At 46.0% G+C, this 19566-nt stretch overlaps 1 protein-coding gene across 1 annotated transcript in view; it reads right to left on the bottom strand.

Moving 5' to 3' along the window:
* Positions 1-6020: 6020 nt before the first annotated feature.
* The window catches only part of DYM (dymeclin), a 215601-nt gene continuing 202055 nt past the window's right edge, over positions 6021-19566 (bottom strand). Inside the window, exon 17 of the mRNA XM_009326968.1 lies at positions 6021-8394. Coding sequence (XP_009325243.1) covers positions 8245-8394 — 150 coding nt within the window. The 3' untranslated portion in view covers positions 6021-8244. The remainder of the gene's footprint in view (positions 8395-19566) is intronic.

The following is a 19566-nucleotide window of genomic DNA, read 5'->3' as shown; positions in this document are numbered from 1 at the left end:
CCCCCACCCCCCGGGCGGGGGGGGGGAGGGAGCGAGCGGCTGGGTGGGGCTCAGTTGCCGGCTGGGGTTAAACCACGACAATAATGATGTGCCATTTTGACACATATATATGCACATACTATACATATACATCCAAGCTGCCCGTCTAGGCTCGGTCCCTTCCCAATCAGTGTATTTTCTTCCTAATTATTAGCTCTTTGGGTCAGGACCATAGTTTCTGGTTTACTCTCTAGCACCGCTCCTCCGTGTACTCACCGGACTTTCGTTTGCCTGCCCAGAGTCAGTGACAACAAGCAGGAAGGTATTGCTTGAAAATTGGCTGTTTTTCCCCCAAATAGTCAGGAAGGGCCTCTGCCATCTGTCTGCAGTACACACCAGTGGGGAAGTTGGTACCCTCAAATGTGGCATCGACCCATCCGTCCCCATGCTCCAGCCTCCTACCTTCTTCCCTGCTGCGGGGAGCCACGGGCCAAACTCTGCCCCCTTCTTTCCTCATAAAGGGTCACTTTTCAGGAGAGCATCACCTCCGTCCTCTCAAGGCCACCCGTGGTCCTGGTGGCCACGGTGACCTGGACATGGGCCCCTTGGTCTTGCTGATGACGTGTGCTGGTGTAGCTCCGGTGCGGTTGTATGTCCCGCGTAGCACACCTAATTGAACAGAGAAACACAACACTGTGATGAGTGAAAGAAATGCTACCGGCCAACATCTTCTGCGTCTATGTTAGGGGTGGACATGCTCCAAATCCACCTCCCGACCAGCCTAGCTGCTCCACCAGAAACGGTTTCCAGTCCAAAACTGGCCAGACTCAGACAGCTGGGAGAACATTTGTTAAACTCAGTTTCTTTGGTCCTACAGCAATGGTTCTGTAAGATGTGCAAGTGGCCTCTGAAACTGCTAACATGTCCTCCAGGAAACCAAAGCAAGAAAGACAGACAACGAAAGAAAGAAAAGAGGCAATCCTGCCTCGTGTGGCGCTGGTGATGCTCGTGTTCCTCCGGGACTGCTGTGGACGCGGGGTTTTATGAGGTCTCTCCATGCCACCTTCATCAGGAGCTGCCACTTTCCCGGCCCAAATGTGCTCTGTCAGGAAGGAGGAGAAGCCAAGCGAGGAGATAAAGGCAGCCTGAAAAGTTTATGGCTATTGTTTAGGTCAATAACGTATTGATTACGTATTTTGTGGGCTAAAAGGTTGACCTTTTAAAGGGCAATTGGCACCTGCGAGATTTGATTTAGGAGAAAGAAAAGAATTTAAATTTCATTTTCACTTCGTATTTCAGTTGGGAGAAACTTGCAAGATTGCAGACGCCGAAGCTGCTTTTTGCTGGGGGGGAAGGTTGAGGGTTTTCTTCAGGAGCCATCACGAAGAGCTTCGTTTCAGGGTGACAATGGCTCTGTTGCTTCTCTCCGCTCCACCGCTCAGCGCTGCAGAGGCACGCACAAGACACAGGGCGCTAAGCAGAATATTCAATCTGAAGCTCAGCCAGGTAAATTACTGGACGCCGAATACCCCAGTTCAAGGAAGGAAGGTGGGTTTTCCCCCCTGTGGGAACAGCCTGAGCAACAGAACAACGCGCAAGGCTGCATTAGGAACAAGCCCACATCTTTAGGCAGTTCCCCGGTGCCCAATTCTTTGCCCACCGTTTATTCCCCAGGGAGGTGCCTTCGCCGCGCTGGCGCCCAGGGCCACCATCCCAGGTGCCGCCCCTCTTTCCCCACTGGTTTTGCTGACCCAGACCCCACCTGAAGAGGCCACCGGTTGGTCCTCAAGCATCTGGTTTGGAAGAGGCTTTCAATTTCCAGATCCAGTTCTGTCCCTGGATGGTTTATCCCCATTATTCTCTGGCTGATACAGTCCTTAAATAAGGACAGCCAGATCCGATGGGGCTGAGCACCCCGGGTCCCCTGTACCCTGAGCATCCGCGCTGGGCAGGATTCATGGGGGGGGGTGTGTGTGTGCACTGCAGACTGGGATGCAGGAGCTGCGCCAGGAGAGGGGACTGACCCTGACAACGGCTTCAGGGACGAAACTAGAAGCAGCAGGGGGAGGACAGCTGTTCCTAGTTTAAATCGCCAGTTTTTAATAAGCTGTTTTGCTCTTTGAAAAGCATTTGTTTTGTCGTTTCATAAATAGGAGGAGGGGCCGGGATAGCATCATCGGGGATGTCGCCGAGTTTGTCACCGCTCTGTAGCTCCTCTCCGGATACTCCGAGACCTCCAATTTTCTCCTGGTGCCATCGGCTTTAGGGTTTTCAGCAGCACAAAGTGACTATAAGGAGGACTGAAGTCTGCCATTTAGTTTGCCAAGACAGCTGGCAAAAACTTTATGTACAGCTGAACATTTCATCACGTCTGCCAAGACATATTCATTTTGGATTAATTTTAAGACAGTTTTTAAAGTGATGATGAAGGATTATGCCGTGCGCTTCAGCAGCATTAAAAAAAAAAAAAACACCCAAAAAACCCCACCTCTCTCTCTTCTTTAAATCTCTCATTCAGATTGTCCCAGCTTGGCAGCTCAGCGGTGTATTTGATTTGTGATTTGGAGGGATTCACCGACAGTGACATTTTCATTTATCTGAGCACATGTAAGTGCTGGCACAATCTGTGGGTGGTAGCAGCGCCTTCAATATTAAACACGGCTACTTGAAGTAATTCATTTGCAAGAAGGCAGTACAGCCCTAACATAGGAAAAGCATCCATCCAGCAATAACCTAGCCTCTATGATTAAATGCTTACAAGCTTTTCGTGCTGTAATCTCAGCTGGAGCCTTGCATTTCAGGGTTAACTACTCTCAAACAGCAAAGTATTCACAACGCTGTTACTCCAGAGTCGTCCTGGGTCTTCCCAGTGAAGGGATGCCAAAATCTGTAGTCAGGGACATGCAGAGGAGGGATGCAGCTCACGTGTTGCTGCTTTTGAGATCCCAGCTCGTGCAATCGTGCAGCCATTTCCATGATTACCTTCAATCATTGCCTCCACGGCCCATAGCACCTCCCTGCCCTGCTCCTAATGAGCCGTCGTACCCAAAGTGACAGCAGGAAGCGCAGCTCTGCCGGTCCGGTCAACCGAGGTTGTGAGAGTTGCCCTTTTGTCTTTGAAATATCATTATCTTCCGATAACAGAACTGTTATCAGCGTAATGAATGACGCTGGTGATGCGCGTTGATACAAGGACCACCCCGGAGCACTCGGGCAGCGTCTTGGTGATGCCACAGCAGCCTGGGGACGTCCTGCCAACAGGCTCCTTTCCCGAAAGGGAAAAAAACAGGCAAACTCCCTGCTTCCATCAGCCTTTTCCCTGAACCCATCCGCATGCTGCTGCCCCCAGAGCACTGCTGCTGAATCTGAATGTCACGAATGAACTGTGCAAAGGCACCAGGAATGAATGATTCTCAGAGATAAAAGTCAGCCTTCTGGCCAAGCCCAAAATAATTGCCAGCCCCATCCAGCATAAGCCAGACAACCAACCTTGTGACACCCAGGACATCCTTCCCCGCAGAATTTAGCCTCAAGGGACATCCACACCGTACTGAGAGCTCACGGCCACCATGGCTTCTGCTAGAAGATGCCCAGGAGCTGACGTTTCATCGTCCAGGTGCTCAGGACACCCCGAGCAAATTTGCTGCTAAGAGCTCTTTGGCGGTAAACCCAACTGGCTGCCCCCAACCGGCTCTTAACGGTCAAGACGGAGCAGGGTGGATGGATCCAGCAGGTGGATCTGGAGGCCTTCTCTGGTGGAGCCGAGGAGAGCTCCGCTCCTGTCTAACCGGCTGACTGCAGCTTGCCAAGGGAGCGGGGGGATAATTTCCTCCCCTTTAAACGACAAGTGACATTTGACTGCCAGAAATGTTAAAAATGATTGTGTCTGCGTCATGCTGCTGAAGACAAATTTTATGGATTATCTGTTGTGTAATTAAAGAGAGAAGAGCCCCCTTGGAGCCTTTTGGGTGCGGGTACGTGCTTGATACAGAATTTAACCCAATAATATTGGCTGGAGAAACCTCAAAGTTAAAAAACTTCATGCAACTTTCAGTACAAGCGAAAGCTCCCCAAACTGAACAGTTGCAGCAAGATTCGTGCCCTGATCTGGATCTTAGCACCCCGATCCGAGCTCAGGGAGGAGGGGGAGAGACGACAACTATGAACAGGAACGTACTGAGTCAACATTTCCTTCCTCTGAATCTGATAACTCCGTCGAGGCTGTTGCGTGTTGCTACCAGACGCGCAGCTGTTACCTTAAACACTGCTAGTTGTGAGTTAGTGGAGTCTGTTACAATAATAGATAATAATTCTAATAACAACCCCCCAAAAAACAAATTACCAACAAGCCAAACACAAAAGCAGAGCTGGGACCCTGAATTTTACAGTATGACGGGTACCAATGGTACAAATTTTTAAAGCCAGCTAGGTAAGGTGGCCAAAGCCCCGCTAACCTGGGAAGACGGGAAAGGATTTACGGTGGTCAGGCGATTATAGAAGTACAGAATCATATAGAAAACCCCTGGTCTTCAAGCACAGAAGCCAGGGTTTTCGCAGACCGAGCCCAATCAATCAGGAGGGAGCCTGAGGTTGGCTGGCATTTGACCTTTAGTTGGCTGAATTAGACAGCGTACGCAAGAATAAAACCGAGCCGCCCAGTAGAAAAGGTTGTACAAAAAGCTTTAAGAGTTTCCAAAGAACTGAGGGGGGTTGTTTGCTTCTTCCTTTCCTGTTTAACTGGTAGATCAACAATCTAGCAGGCACATAGAAAACAGTTTGGGTTTTTTTCCTGTAACTTGCCTAACACTCTTCGGTTTTAGGCTAGTAGGGTCAAGAAACGCCATGAAATCTGGAAGGTTTTGGGGCTGCTTTTGCCAAAGTGAATGATGCCCGACTCATTTGTAGCTTCCAACCCACCACCTCGTTTTCATAGCGAGAGCAGAGTTTCTCTCAATTAACGGAGGAAGGACAATTTCTCCCTCATCGGGGACACGTGCATCAGGCGTCGCGTGCACGACCTCCGCTTCACTAACAACTTACACAGCAACTTGGTTTCCTGCCCGTTCTCCCGAAAGCTGCAAAGCCAGAGGAGACCCGTGGAAGGGATGGTCCCCTGAGTGAGGGCAGAGCAGACCTCCCTTCTCCTCCCCAGCCCTGACGCAATGGATTTCCCTCTCTAATGCTACTCAGGTAGCCTAAGCGGATGGTGTCGCTAGCGATCAGCACTCAGAGCAACAATATGGGCACATTAAGGCGAAGATCCTGGTACAACACCCAACCCAACCCCACCCCCAAAAACCAGGGAGACACCATCTGCCTAAACGGTGTGGCCAGAACAACAGGAAAGAGCAACGGAGGGTGAAGAATCACATCAACGGCTGGGCTGGGCTGAAGGGGACGGTCCTGTCCCTCCTCTGCTCCACCCTACGACTGCATGCTCCGGGTGCCTCCTCCAGGCTGTACCTACTGCCAGCGTAGAAGTTGAGTTGGCAAGAGCCCTCCGTCCGGTGGGATTCAGCATGACATTGCAGCACGACACGTCCCTTCTATCACCAAGCACAGATTTAAACAACCACCTACTTAATACAAGAAATAATACTCTTTTTATCGCACGTCGCGCAGAACGTTACAAAACCTCATGCACGTTAGGCCTGATGACCACACCAAGACCCGCTGGCCAAACATCACCCCGCGGCAGCCATCACGTAAAATAAATACAACTACAGCCTGTATTTACTGTTGTAAATTTTTTTTTTTTTTATTACGCATCATAAATCTTTCACACAAAGTAACGAAAAGGATCCCTAAGGTGATAACTTTACAGATCTGAAGGAAAACAGAGTATTTGTGACCGTGCCAGACTGCAGGCTTCAGGACACTGCCAGACCCACATAATGCTCAAACTCCTGGAAGAGCCAATGGGGCTAGCATGGATTTCAGCATAAATCTTGCTCTGGCTCTGCTGTTTTGGCTTTGGATTGTGGCTCCAGCTGTTCCAAACCAGCTGGGCCCTGGGAGCACTGCATATTAATTAAATGCACAGGGAAATTATGCGATCGGAACAAACCCGTTCCTTCTGTACTTCAATTCAATGTCATCACAACAAGAGGAGAAATAATTTACCGTGCGACTCCTACATTGATTCAGCAGCTGGTTTGACCTATTCTATCAGATTGCTGCTTTATGTACCCTGCTCTTTATAAAAAGCCCTTTCAAAGAAAAAACAGGTTCTCTCCAGTTTGACACCCGGCTGATAAGCATCTGCTCTGGCTGAGCCCTCTTTCATGAAGTGCTCCGCTCCTGCTGCAGGCAGCGGGGTGGAGGGTGCTCACCTCGGGGCGGGTTCAAGGGCTCGCGGGCAGTTGAAAAGAGATGAAAACGGCGCCATCCCAGCAGCTTCAGAATCCACGGTTTGAAAGTGCATCTTCAGACTGACCTTTCCAAAGGCTGGGCAGCTCTGCTGGCCCACAAACACTCTCAGCCTTTTAATAAAGACAAAATTACAAATCACTACAGTAACCGAGAAGAGTCATTCCCCTTTGACGTTTGCTCAAAAGACAAAAAAAAAAAAAACCCCACCCCATAAATCCAAAACACAGCATAAACTTATGTGCAGCTCGGTCGCGGTTCATTCGTTTCTCATATTTTCCTAAGAAAAACTGCATCTCCCGTCTTACTATTGCCTCTCCTCAAAAGCTTCTGCCATTTTAAAGTCCTAAATGCTCCTGGGCTGTATATGTCGCTTTGTAGCTATATTTAAATAAATTTGGAAAGCTTTTTTTTTTTTTTTTTTTTTTTTAAGCCAGCATTTCCATTTGTGTAGGACTCAAATGGACTTCCACCTCTAAATAAGCAGATAAAAGGAAAGTACAATCCTAGCGCATCCTTCAGGGGAAAAAAAAAGGGTGCAAGAAATTCTATTTAAAGCCATTCAAAGGACTGTCTGAAAGCAAATGCACCCAATTCTTCAGGTCAATAACCAGAACATGCTGGAGCAGGCAGTGAATACAAGGGGTTGCCATGTACGTTTAGGAACTAATTCCTTGATATTTATGTTTTGGCATGCAATGCACTGGTGACAGTCCTCCACATCGCAGCATGTGGGATTAGGGTGTTTGCACGCATGTGCAACGGGCACCGGCAGGAGCCTCCCCAGAGAAGAAATGATCCTCATTTTGAAGAATGAGATGTTCTTTCAAAATCAGGTCAAGCCATTTCTTTTGTTCTTCCAACTGCAGAAACAGGTATATCAGGAAAGGACACTTTAAAACAACAAAAAAAGAGAAGTATTCTACATTCAGATAAATTTATACTTCTGCCATAAAACCTTTAATACCAAACAGGGGATTTTTCAACACAGAACTTTGCCAAGGATCCCCGCGACACACTGTCACCATTACACACAGTTTTACAGGACATCGGTCTACTTTACAATATCATAACTATTTTCTTTGGAGATTGTTCCCCCCCCACCCCGTGTTCAACTTCCAGGAACACCTTTTGCACAGAAGCACAGTAAAACAAGTCTGTAAGGGACCTGACTCTGCAAGCCGGTGTTTCTAACCCTCTATAGAGTATTTGCCAGCCAAACAACAACAAAAAAAAAAGACTTGCTATTGAAAATCCTCCCACAAACATTTTGACATCTAAATCAAGTGTTTTGAATCTGCCTGGGAGCTAATCTGATTAATATGCTGCTGGCTTAGTTCACTCGGATGACAATGTAGACACCAATTCAACGACTGCAGCCCTGACAGTGCCACCAAAATGAAGGGCTGTGAGTGAAAGCACGGGATTAGGTAACGAGCAACCCACGGCAGAATCCAACAGACCACAGAAAAAGCTTGACCCAACGAAGCTGCCTCGCTTGAAAGAAAATACAAGTGCTGCTTTCAAATCAAAGTCCGCAATCTCTTTCCTCATTTACCCCGTTAAGTTAAAAGAACAATCAGGTTTGTGGTTGGTAGTAACATCATACCCCATGTGTAAGGCCTCATTTTCATCAAACAAGCTCTAGGTTATAGGACTATAAATACAAGGTTGCCTGCAAGCCGTCAGTTCCTCACACCACAGTCTGTTGCCAGCGTGTCGGTGGCAATCTGCTTCCAAAGCATCGACGTTGGACTGCACACTAGCGGCAAGCTTCATTCTCCGTAAGCTGTGGGGTCAGAGGGTGCACGCTGGAAGGGGTCACGTATTAACACGCGGTGCGGAGTTTCGTTTTCTGTAAGACGGAGTTGAGTTGGCTTGGCTGGGGCATCTCCTTCAGCCGGAGTCCATAGTGAAGAGCTGGATGTCACGCGGGTTCCAGTACAGGGCCACGGCAGAGTTGTAAACCAAGGACCAAACGTAGGGGATGAAGAACTCCTCGGGCTGCTCCTCCTCCACGTACTTGAACTTCAGCTCGGGGAACTTCTGCAACAAGAAACCAAAGTCTGCTGAGGGAAGGTTTGCATGTCTGTTTGCAAACACGCAGCCCACGTAAACACTGAAGGAAGAGGTCTGGTGAAAAAAAATAACGGAAGAACTGAACCATTAGACCCGAAGGAAAATATTTACGGGATAAAGAGATCACTTATAAGTTCTTCTTTGAGCTGAATGCTACATTGGCATATTGTATTCAACCCTTTTACTGTTGGTCACACTCAATTTGCCTGTTAACAAAGACTAAACGTGAATCCTTTACAAAACACAAAGGTCCTAAGGAAAACTGTCATTTTTAGCAGCCCCACAAAAGCCTTCTTGCTTGTGCACATACAAACCTGTTTATTGCAGTTTTCCCTAAAAAGCACTTTGCTATTAATTGTACTCAGCTCCTTAGCCGGAGAATCCTTCGGAAAGGCCGTAAGAATAATCACAGCCTGTGATATGTTTTCAGGAACGCAGTGTTATGGCAAACTGACTTTTTCCGTCTAATTCTCAAAGACTTTATGTATGTAGAAGTTTCCAGGAGAGAAATGCTCTTCCTCCAGGAAGCACGGTGGGGAGCGTGTCTAGGCTCCGGGGGGGGTGTGTGTTCCTGGGGTCCAGGAGGCCACTTCCAGTTTTGCTACAGGTTCTTCTGTACTTTTGGGCAGGTCATTACCTCCGTGCCTTGGCTCTCCCGTTGCTGAGGAGCACAGAGAGTGACTCTAACGGCATCGCTGTGGCAATCAGAGTGCAAAACCCTGCGAGCTCCTCAACTGCAACGCGGCACGCATCTATCCCACTTCAGCCTCTAAGGCTGTAACCACAAGACTTACGCACACAGGCACAGGTTATTGCCCGTCCACGCAGATACCTCCCCCTCCTGGAAATTACAGGCTAGACACTATCGTTTCCACCGAAGCCCTGTTTTTCAGTACCAGCAAAGCACTTTCAGAATTAACACACATCAGATGTGCTAGCCCAGCCCACCCTAGCTGGATAGACGTGCTGCATCCTCAGTTTTCCAATTTTCTCTCATTTTTTCCCTCTCAAAGCAGCGCATACACTGCAAAGCCACTGCGTTCGCTCTCGGTCAGTGGGTGTTTTGGAGAAGAGCTGAGCCTACTTTTGTACTGTGCTCTTCAATCATTTTATCTACTTCTAAACGTTGCCTGTGTCAAGAGCTTGGCAGAGTCTCAGATAAAAGCCGCATTACAATGATCACTGGGGTAAGATAAAACATGACCCATTTTATTATTTATAAGGCTGTGGCTAAGACTAAGAATAAACTCCATGGTGTGACATGATCAGAACAAGCACAGCAATGGCTAAGAAGCCTCTTTGCCCATAAATAATGAAGGGACACCCTATCATCTTTCTTGACCTCACAGCATCCTGTTTCCTTGTGTTAGGGCGCAAGACCCTTCTGGCTGGAACCGTCTCCTTTGAAGGGGCACTTCTGGGCCACTTGGCTTTCAGGGTTATTTATTTAACTTTTACACACCCAGGTTATTTGTATTCTTGGGAGTCAGAAAACACGGAAACTGTCCTACTCCTTCCTTGTGTTGCTGCTGTTACTAGAGCAGTTTGGTGCAAATACTGAGCATCCAATTACACCAAGCCACAAAGGTGCCACCCGCATTATGCTTTACGAGGAACACGTCTCCGTGGACAGCTTCATTCAACCGCGTGCTATCTCCTATGCTGGGGCTCTGAGCAACCTGATCTGGTTGAAGATGTCCCTGCTCATTGCAGGGGGGTTGGACTAGATGGCCTTTAAAGGTCCCTTCCAACCCAAACCATTCTATGATTCATGAGGGCATTGGTGTCACCTTCCAGTATGCTCCAACGTTCTGGAGCTGCCACGGTTTGGCTTATGTTGGGGTCAGGTCCTTCACCACAGCTCTACTTAGCTGGACACCAATATTTAGCCTGGGAGGAACCATTTTGGCCATCGGTGTGGCTGTCATTATTGTACTCGATGACCTCGGAACATGTGGGGAGCTCATCCTTATAGCAATCAGGGAGGGAAGGAGGACAGTGTTGTTTCCAGCACTATTATCTCTGTTTAAGAAACTAAGGCAGCTAAAAGATAAGGTTGTTAAAGGCACTTCTGCATCTAACTCCTGTTGAGTTCAAAGCCCAGAACCTCAAAGGTACATCAGCAAGTTTCATTTCCTGCGTCAGACACGCAGTTTGTGGTAGAGAAGCTCTCCCATAGCCCTTTTGTGCCCCTAAACCATTTTCTACCACCTCTCTACAACCTCTCTCCCCAAGTCTGTTTTGACCAGCCTGTTCAATCTTCCACAGCATTTTGTTTCCTCGCTCTTAGGTGTCTTGCACCTATACTCACCCCCGTCTCTAGTATCCTGTCTCCTAGTCTCCCATCCCCGACTCCCTTCCACTGTACCTTCGTGGTCTCTCTTTAGCCTACCTTTCTGTTTTGTACTTGCCCAATTTTTTTTTTTTTTCCTCGTCAGCCTTGTGAGATCTTCCTTTTCCTTGACATCCTCTATCCCTTCCCATCTCGGCTCCAAGTCCTCAAGTCTGCCTTCCCATCCTCCTAAGTCCTGCCTTCCCCCCCCGCCGCCCCATCCCTCCTCCCAGGGCACCATGATTCTTTCAGCAGGTTAAGCCTCACTCCAATCAAGCCCTCATGTAGATTTTAATTATTATTATTATTTTTTTAAACTGATATGCTACTCTGCTTATCCTCAGTGTAATCTTCCCCACTTCCCTCCTAAATGCTTCCTGACTTGTGGTCAGTGTAGACAGGAACACGTTCAGTTCAGCGTTGCATCAGCAGAATGAATGGTTAAACCTCATGATTAAACCACTGCAACATTTCCTAGCAGAGAAAAGCCCTTACACAGCTGTCATTCTTCACCCCAAAGGTGGCTGCACGCCAGTACAGCGTGTAGTAGTCCTTCTGGGAGGCAAGGGGGGAAAAAAAAAGTGATTAAAGATGCTAATTTGAGTTGAATTAAACACAAATAACTTTTTTCACCCTTCAGGGTCACAGATTACAGCTACCGTTTTTGCAGACACTCTGGGAGTCTAGAATGGTCCCACGAGCCTGGGACTGTTCTGGACTCTCATGCAGCTTAACAAACATCTTAAGCTTTAAAACAGTAGGTAAAATTGTATTAGAAATTCCAACAGCTACATCTGAGATGCTCAGCTCTTACTATCCCATCAGCTCTCAGCTGGAGGAAGGACAGCAGAAAATAAATCAGATAGCATTCATATTTTCAGGCAATAAGTGTCATGCATTGATTTTATTATTAAGCCTTTCTTCAGACTGATCAATGTTGCCATTTATTGTGATCGTACTGTAGCAATTTAATAATCCATTTTAGATTAAAGACTCACTGCAATCAGCCTGGACTCTCTCACACTCAACATATGCCTTGAACAGCCTGCAGTTTTATCCTGGGAATGTAGACAAGGATAATGAGATTTTTACGGAGAGATATAACACACGTTGCCATTACACACGCACAATTTCAAACGTATCTTTATAAAAAGAAGGTAAGTAATGGCAGAAATGATCTTTTTCTGGTGGTTCCCCTGAACAGTGGACCCAGGATAGCTCAATGCATTGCTAACAAGACATGGAGAATTTGACTTCCAGGTCGGTAATTCAAGACCAACCTCTTTAGATGACTGCCATGATCCATGGCTGTGTGGTGGCCATGTTTTCTCATTCATTAAAAAGGAGAAATCCTAGAGGCCCAGCACGGGGAGAGCTTCTGCACCAGACTCTGTCTTGCAAGATTTACCGCTGTTAAGATAAAAAACTACCCATACTGTTTCACTACTAGAGTATTCACTGAAAACAAAATTCATTAACATTCAAAATCATCACATTTAAGTCACCTCCAAATGTTTCTTAGTTATCAGGCTGACTTTAAAACAATTTATAACAGCAAGGGTAAAACACCACGTAAAAAGCTTGACCAGCAGCATAAAGCTTTAAGATTTTGGACAGGTGGTAGTTCAAGGAATGTTTAAATTCAGCTCTGGGCCGTTTCTCTCTTGCACACTCTGCTTCCAAATGAGTGATCAGGAGCCTTCGCCATGTGCCGCAGACGTACAGGAGCTGACACCAAATGAATGCTTCAGGAGAGCTGTAAAACAACCAGGTCAGAGGAGGCTCAGGGCACTCCCATAAAACACCCCAGCCGGCACTGGTGTGGGGGTTTTACCACGGCTAACAAAATTCCCCAAAGTGGCACGTCAAAGCAGCAACGTAGAAAACCATTTTCTTCTGCTTTGCTGCTGTTGTGTCCAACTTAATCCTGGAAAGGCATTTGCTCCCCAGCTGGTGACACCCAAATGAACCTGATTTTTAGCACTTTCTGAAAAGAGGGACCGCTCTAAGGCACCTTAAATAGTAGTCCTAATAACAGAGGAAAAGTCCTGGCATGGGATAAATCATCCCTTTTCTTCCTTCACAGCCCTATTGGTTCAGCCGGATGGTGTTGAAAGGTGTACAAGCTCTTTGTTACACGTGCGCTTCGCTATTTAAGTTTTTGAACTCATTGCCCTGACATAAATGGGTCCAGCGGGGCCATTATTTGCATTTCTCTCCAGTCATTATCAGAGCAGAGACAACCCCAGCTAGTTTAAAACAGACTGACCTGAGACAGTACTTGAAAACTTGAGAGCCAGAGGTAACGCTAGGATTTGAACTGCACAATTTAAATACAGACACCACTTATCAGCTCTGGTGAATCAACCTACCACAGCACCCTATCTTGTTTTCTTCCGCCAGACAAAGCAGAAGTCAGATTTAGTGGTTGGGACGAGGGTATAAACTAGACAGACCAAGAACTTTGCAGACTGTCTGCGCTGTCAATCATATGATTCGATGAAAAACCACAGGAAGTCCGATGAACAGATGCAGAACTGAACGGCAATAACTCCCCTACCGCAAGAGTTCAACAACATCGGGGGTTTTGTGTGGTTTTTTTTGTTTTTTTGTTTTTTTTGGGTTTTTTTTGCAGTTAACGATTAGGAAGATAGCATCACAGCCAGCCAACAGCACCTGGCACGGCTCCAGGCAACTCAGTGGCGTTTCAGCTAGGAGACTTGAGCCATACATTAAATAAAAAAATCCCCTTCCCTTCGCAAACGAACCATCTGAGCTGCTGTTGGGCTGCAGTGTCATGTCAGTGGATGATCTCCACTCAGATAACATAAGCAAGGGCAGATGGAGCTGCTTTAAGAGCGATGGAGCGAAGCTGTGTCTCTGCTCGTTCAGTGATCTAGATGTTTGACTGGATGAAAAGCAGCCCTCATCAAAGAAATGGGGCAGTGGCTGTGGAAAAGAAAGAAGTCAAAGAATTGGATTAACATAAAACTGGAGAATCCTCTTTTCCTCGAGTCCTCGGTTAGAAACACTGGTTTCTGAAACAGGAATCCAATGTGAGTCAGTATTCTCAAAAGCACGTGACTGCTTTAGGAGAAAAGTACCATTTCCAAAGGAGTCTGAACACATTTGAGAGTCAAATTCGCATTAACTTTTCATCAATCTGAAGCTTCAAAGTCTTTCTGAAAACGGGATTTGTGTGCGTTTGAAAAGCTTACCATGAGTCTTGTTTGGTAACCTAATGACGTGCTGGCAAATTATGTGTTTCATATTGCTTCAGCTAAATATAGTAGTATTGCCTGGGGAGCATCTGCAGGATTGGACCTTATTAGCAATACTCATAAACTGGCAGAGGGAAAAAAAAAATAAAAATAAAAAGGGCTCCGATTCAGCACCATGCCAAGTCTTCATTATAAGTGCCGTAACGAGTATTTACCCCAGCAAGGTTTAGTTCTACAACCTGCCGTGCACCAAACATACCGACCTGTAAGGAGTTTGGGCAGAGAAGAACATTTATATTTGTCTGCAAAATCCACAACGCCGCTTTGAAATCCCAATCTGAGTCAAATTAATGGCTAATGATCTTGAAAACAACTCAACAGTCATGCCTGATACACTGTTCATGGTACAGATATACAGGTACACATATAAACATTGATATATTTGATTTTCATAGGAGTATAAGCACTTACGTGCTTTGACAGAGCACAACTTATGGAAGACAATCTCTCAGTACTACTTGTGAGATACTGATAGATTGAATTTTTGCAATTATTTAATTCTTCTGGGGAGAGAATGCCATTTCATCTTTCTCTGGTTCTCTTTGCATTTACAGTGCTTCTCTTTGACTTAAGACAGAAAGCCTGTGTGGCTTTGGTGAAAAATCTGTATGAGCTACACCACACCTGCCCGATATCATCTTTGTCTCCTTCTCAGGCTCGAAGCACAGACAGCCCAGCAGAAGATGATGGTGGGGAGATGAAGGAAGCAAACAGGAAATCTGCTAGACAGAACAAGATGTGCAGCTCGCGCTCAAAGACCTGCGTAAGGAATAGGTGCAAATTTAAAGATGGAGAAGAAAACGGCGGCGTGTCAGGAGGTTTCGAAAAAGAAAACTCAAGATGACAAGAAGAGGTTCAAAACAATCTACGCACGGGCTAAATATCCCCCGTTTAAGTAATCACACGAGCAGTAGTAGAAAACAACATTTTTCCCAGGCAGTAAAATTCAGTGAGTAACCCATACTCGTCTAATGAGATACAATCTTCCTGATCCAGAAGGGCAGGGAAGTTTATCTATGGAGAGACAACTGTTTTAGCAAGTTAGGAACGCTGATATGCGACTTCTGTTTTCAGATCACTCAGAGTAAAGGTTTGTACAGCCACAGCTGCAGGAGAATGAACGCTCAGGGAGCGAACAGTGAATTCGCACTGTAAGACGTGAACTATCACCAGAGAAGCAGACGTGCCTCTGGTGAGAGTTCAGCAATTATAATTTTTTTTTTTTTTATAGAGAACTGAGAAGCCAGGTCAATTTTGGAAAAAAATCAACAAGGCAGCTGCTGTGCCTAGATGCTTATTGGTAAAGACGCGATGATTTAAAGAAGTGAAATATTTGCAGTAACCCTGCCAGGGCGCAAAGCTTTGCGGAGTACCACATTGCTAAAAAGAAAAAAGACTGCATTTCTTTCTAGGGCAGACTGGCAAACACTGACAGCTTTAAAGCCCTGCTAGAGAGGCAGGGATGCACGCACATACATACACACACGCGCGTTTCTTTTCCTTACGGCTAGGAAATATTGCTGATAAATGTCAATAGCTTCAAATCGTGCCATAGAAGTGATTTTTGTCTTCATGCTGAGTCTTTAATCCATACGAATTCCCAAAGCACTGTACAAAAGTATAAATTTGAGCTTAGGATGAGGCCAGGTACCCACTTCAGGCTGTCCTGGGTCCACCTCAGAAACGTCTGACTCTGGGCTACTTCTAGACAGGACAGTAAATAAATTGGACCACTGGCCAGCAGCTTCTTCAGCAAACCCGGCTGAAAACGTGCCACCTGAAGAGCTGATCCTCTTAACCCTTAAGCGGTTAGTTTGAGAAAACAAGGGGATCCCTGCTCAGCTTCAGGGATACTGTGTCTACCCGGAGAAATTTCGGAATGGGAAGAAAAGATTAAGAAGATGAGGAAAGCCTAAAGCAGGACTCACATACTATGCGCTGTTAAGCGTCATTAACCTCTACGTGACATTGTATGTGTTACACGTATATAGTCACGCTTCAAGGATTTACAGTTATAATTACAATTTGCTTGCCCTGTCAGGACTGTTCCGTATACCACGTTGTCTAGATGGACACGCATCTTTTCAGAACATTTCCAAGATGACAGCTCAACACCTAGGAGCCAGAGCTGTGACTTGCTGCCAGACCAGAGAGAGACAGGGAACCGCAACAGGAACATCTCAGGGACGTTTGCAACACTGCAGAAAATACAATGTATGCTGGCTTTGCCAAATAATAAGAAAAAAAGGACTGGAGACCGGTATATGTAATTATACTTTACGCTTGAGTACGAAGACATGATGTGTAGATGAGGTACCATCAACAAAAGAATGGAACTTGCGTCCACTTCAGGGCTTAACCTGAAAAAACAATAATTCTTTGAAGATACAGAGGCCTTTCCGAAGAAAGAACACAGGCACGGGATCTGAGCAAAAAATGAACCACCTCAAAATGACAACAGGTAAAAAAGAGGAAAGTTTTTGAAACTGAAATAAAACTAACCAAGAAAAGATTTAAACATGTGCAATGAAGAAAGCTACTGGCCCAACTCACAGAAACAGTTCTATTGCCTGACCTCGCTCAAGCATTCGCGATCCTGTTATGTACACACCCCGACTACTCAGATAAATCAGTAAAATCCTTTGTGTGCTTTTGAATTTAGGGAATTAAAATCTGAAAACCAGAATAATCCCTGGCCCCATTTCTCAGTAGCATTAAAGGGCACCACCGCACAAATGGGGACGACGAACCTATCAACTCAGAAAACTTTTATTGATATGAAGTGGATGTGTAAGTCTTCCTACCAGGGGATTTGCAGAAGACACACATTTCGTAACAGCAGACCCTATTTTCACCAGTGCCGAGGAAGATGGAACTGAGTTTAAGCCCTGGCTTCCTGCATTTCAGCTCGCAAGCCATCCTTCTCCAGAATGTTGTGCAAAGCTTTACGCAGCAGTGAAAGCCAGTATGTTTGCAGCAAACATTTTTGTTAAAACTGGAATGCATTTAGAAATCCCTCATTCACTGCCAACTTTATAGAGAAGATTTGTATAGTTGCGAAGAAAAGGTTACAAGATTAGGAGTAGATTTTGGACACTTTACTCTGCTACAACTCACAATTAAGTCAATGATGCTTTAGCAGTACCCTCAAAGGGGGGCTTGGACATCCAGGGATTTCTTAAGTCTCAGAATTAAACCCTGCAACCTTAAAAAGGCCTCCCAAACCCCAAAATACCATTCTCCCCTCAAACAAAGCAGACTCAAGGCTGAATTTTTTCTTTCCAGAATTTTATGAATGAGACAGTTGAAAATCTGCCACTTTTCAAGTGTGCTGAATGTAAACTTTAAACAAAGAAGTTGGCTTCAATAACTCAGCTGGGAACCTCTCACTTACTTTTATATATTGTGTAAATCAAGGCAGGGGGGAGAGCAGAAATCAACTCTCTGAAGGTCTCAAATTGGGCAAAAATTTAAGTTGTCCTAAATCCGTATGCGCACTGTTTGGATCGCTCTGCCAAAGACAGAAAATATTAAGTTTAGCAGGCAAGCGAAGGCAGGGGAAGATCGGCTACGCACAGTCAACCAGCAGATCTGCGAGAAGCTGAGATGCTTGGTCCCTCCAGAGAAAGCTCACGGCGCCTTCGGAGCCCCAGCATCACCTGGTCAGTGGGGAAACCCTTATATGAAACAAAAAGGGCTTTTTATGGTTCAGGACTTGCCAAAGATCAAGAGAATTCCTCCCATACAATTGGATTATTTGCAACCGCACAGAGGAACTCAAAGGAGGGTAAAAAAGGGGTGAAAAAGGCAAAAAGTCTCTTCTTGGTAAAGACAGCAGAGGATTAACTCACGCATCCGGGCTACAAAGTCTGCTCCAACTTCTGGATAAAAATTACAGACCTGTATTCCCTTTATCAACCCGTTTTTAAAGCAAACCCAATACTATAAATGCCAAGCAATATTCCAGTTTGCACACCAGAGACAACCATCTGCTAATTATTCTCTGAAAAGTGAATTGCACGCTTTTAGTCTAACTGATGTAACTTATTAAACTTGAACAGTGAAGAAAAACTCACCTGAAAAGTTTTAAAATGGCCTGTGAAGCATATGAACAATGGAGGGTTTGGAGAGAATAATCCTGCTGAGTAACGAATATGGGCAGCTATATACTCAAAGACATGGTGAATCTACACAAATCTTAGAGCTAACTATCTATTTTAAATTTCTAGCAGCGAGTGCTACTGTTTAAGTCACAGCAGCTGTTTTGATTTTGGTAGCAGACTAGTCTAAAACACAAGGAATGTTGTTTATCGTGGAAATGCTTTGCGCTCCAGATAACATCACCGACGACTGCTCCACCTAGGCTAACGCACCACCCCATCGTCCTAAACCAAACCCCAGATAAACCTCTCACTGCTGCCCGACCTCTTCTACTCCCACCAGAAACCCAGCAGTTGTGCAAATAAAACTCTTGCCGTGGTGCGTGCCACGCAATCAACAACACAAAATGAGCCCCGGTTGTTTGCTACAAGTGTGGCAATGAAGGAAACGGTTAAGCTTCAAGAACATGACCCACATTTTTGTGTTTCGGTGAGGCACCGGAGCAAGCACTCTGTCTTGCTGCAAGAGGGACTCGCCTCGGGAGCCCTGTCTGGATGACGTACAAACTCTGACCCAGCTTCCTAACATGTAAATATGACAATTTTCTCACTTTTTCATAGGAAGCGTAGTGCCCAGGGTTAGATTTTTCTTCCCCCATCCTGGGAAAGGAGCTGGAAATTTCACTGTCCATCTTTACAGACTCAGTCCCACCTTGCGCTTGCTGGCGGAGAGTTGGCGACCACCTATGAAGTCTCTAGCACCGATTTTCACCTCATTGCTCTTCAGGCTCCGAGATGGGAAGGAAGGGACTGAAGTATGCTGACAGCATAAACCACACTAATTTCACAGTTAAAGGATTTTTCCTTTTGGAAACTACCTACAGGAGCCCCCTTTGCTGCCCTAATACAGCCTTGGGATTATCCAGTTGAAGCACGGAGGCAGAGGATCAGGAGGTCAAAACTCTGTTTTCACCCGCCTGCTTCTTTCAACCAAAAGTCAGAGTTACTACAATGTCACAGTTGTTTGTTTTCTCATTCAGTTGCATAGAACATATTCCCCCGACACAAAAGGTGGCAGGAGAAGAGCAGAGTGATTCAGTTTGCATATTTTTCCAGTGACGAGGTCCCAGACATGCTTTCACTGGAAATTGGTGCAATGCTGCAGCAGCATCCAAAACATCCCACCAAGCCAAAAAGAACATTACTTTGGACAACTGGGACCAAGCTCCTCTCCGTTATCACTGTCCAGGGGTCCAAAACACCGCCTAGACTTTGGCTTTGTGCATCAACCAGGGAAATGAGACCCTTCTCCCCGCCGAGTTTAACACCTTCGATTTGCCTCGCGGAGGCTGACATTTACAACACATTTCCTCGCGCGGAGCGCTCCTCACAGCTCGTTTTACGAGGTTTGACTTTTACATAACAG

Source organism: Pygoscelis adeliae, unplaced genomic scaffold, assembly GCF_000699105.1.
Source record: "Pygoscelis adeliae isolate BGI_AS28 unplaced genomic scaffold, ASM69910v1 Scaffold567, whole genome shotgun sequence".
Classification (NCBI taxonomy): Eukaryota; Metazoa; Chordata; class Aves; order Sphenisciformes; family Spheniscidae; genus Pygoscelis; species Pygoscelis adeliae.
This window is presented reverse-complemented; position numbering and strand designations above follow the sequence as displayed.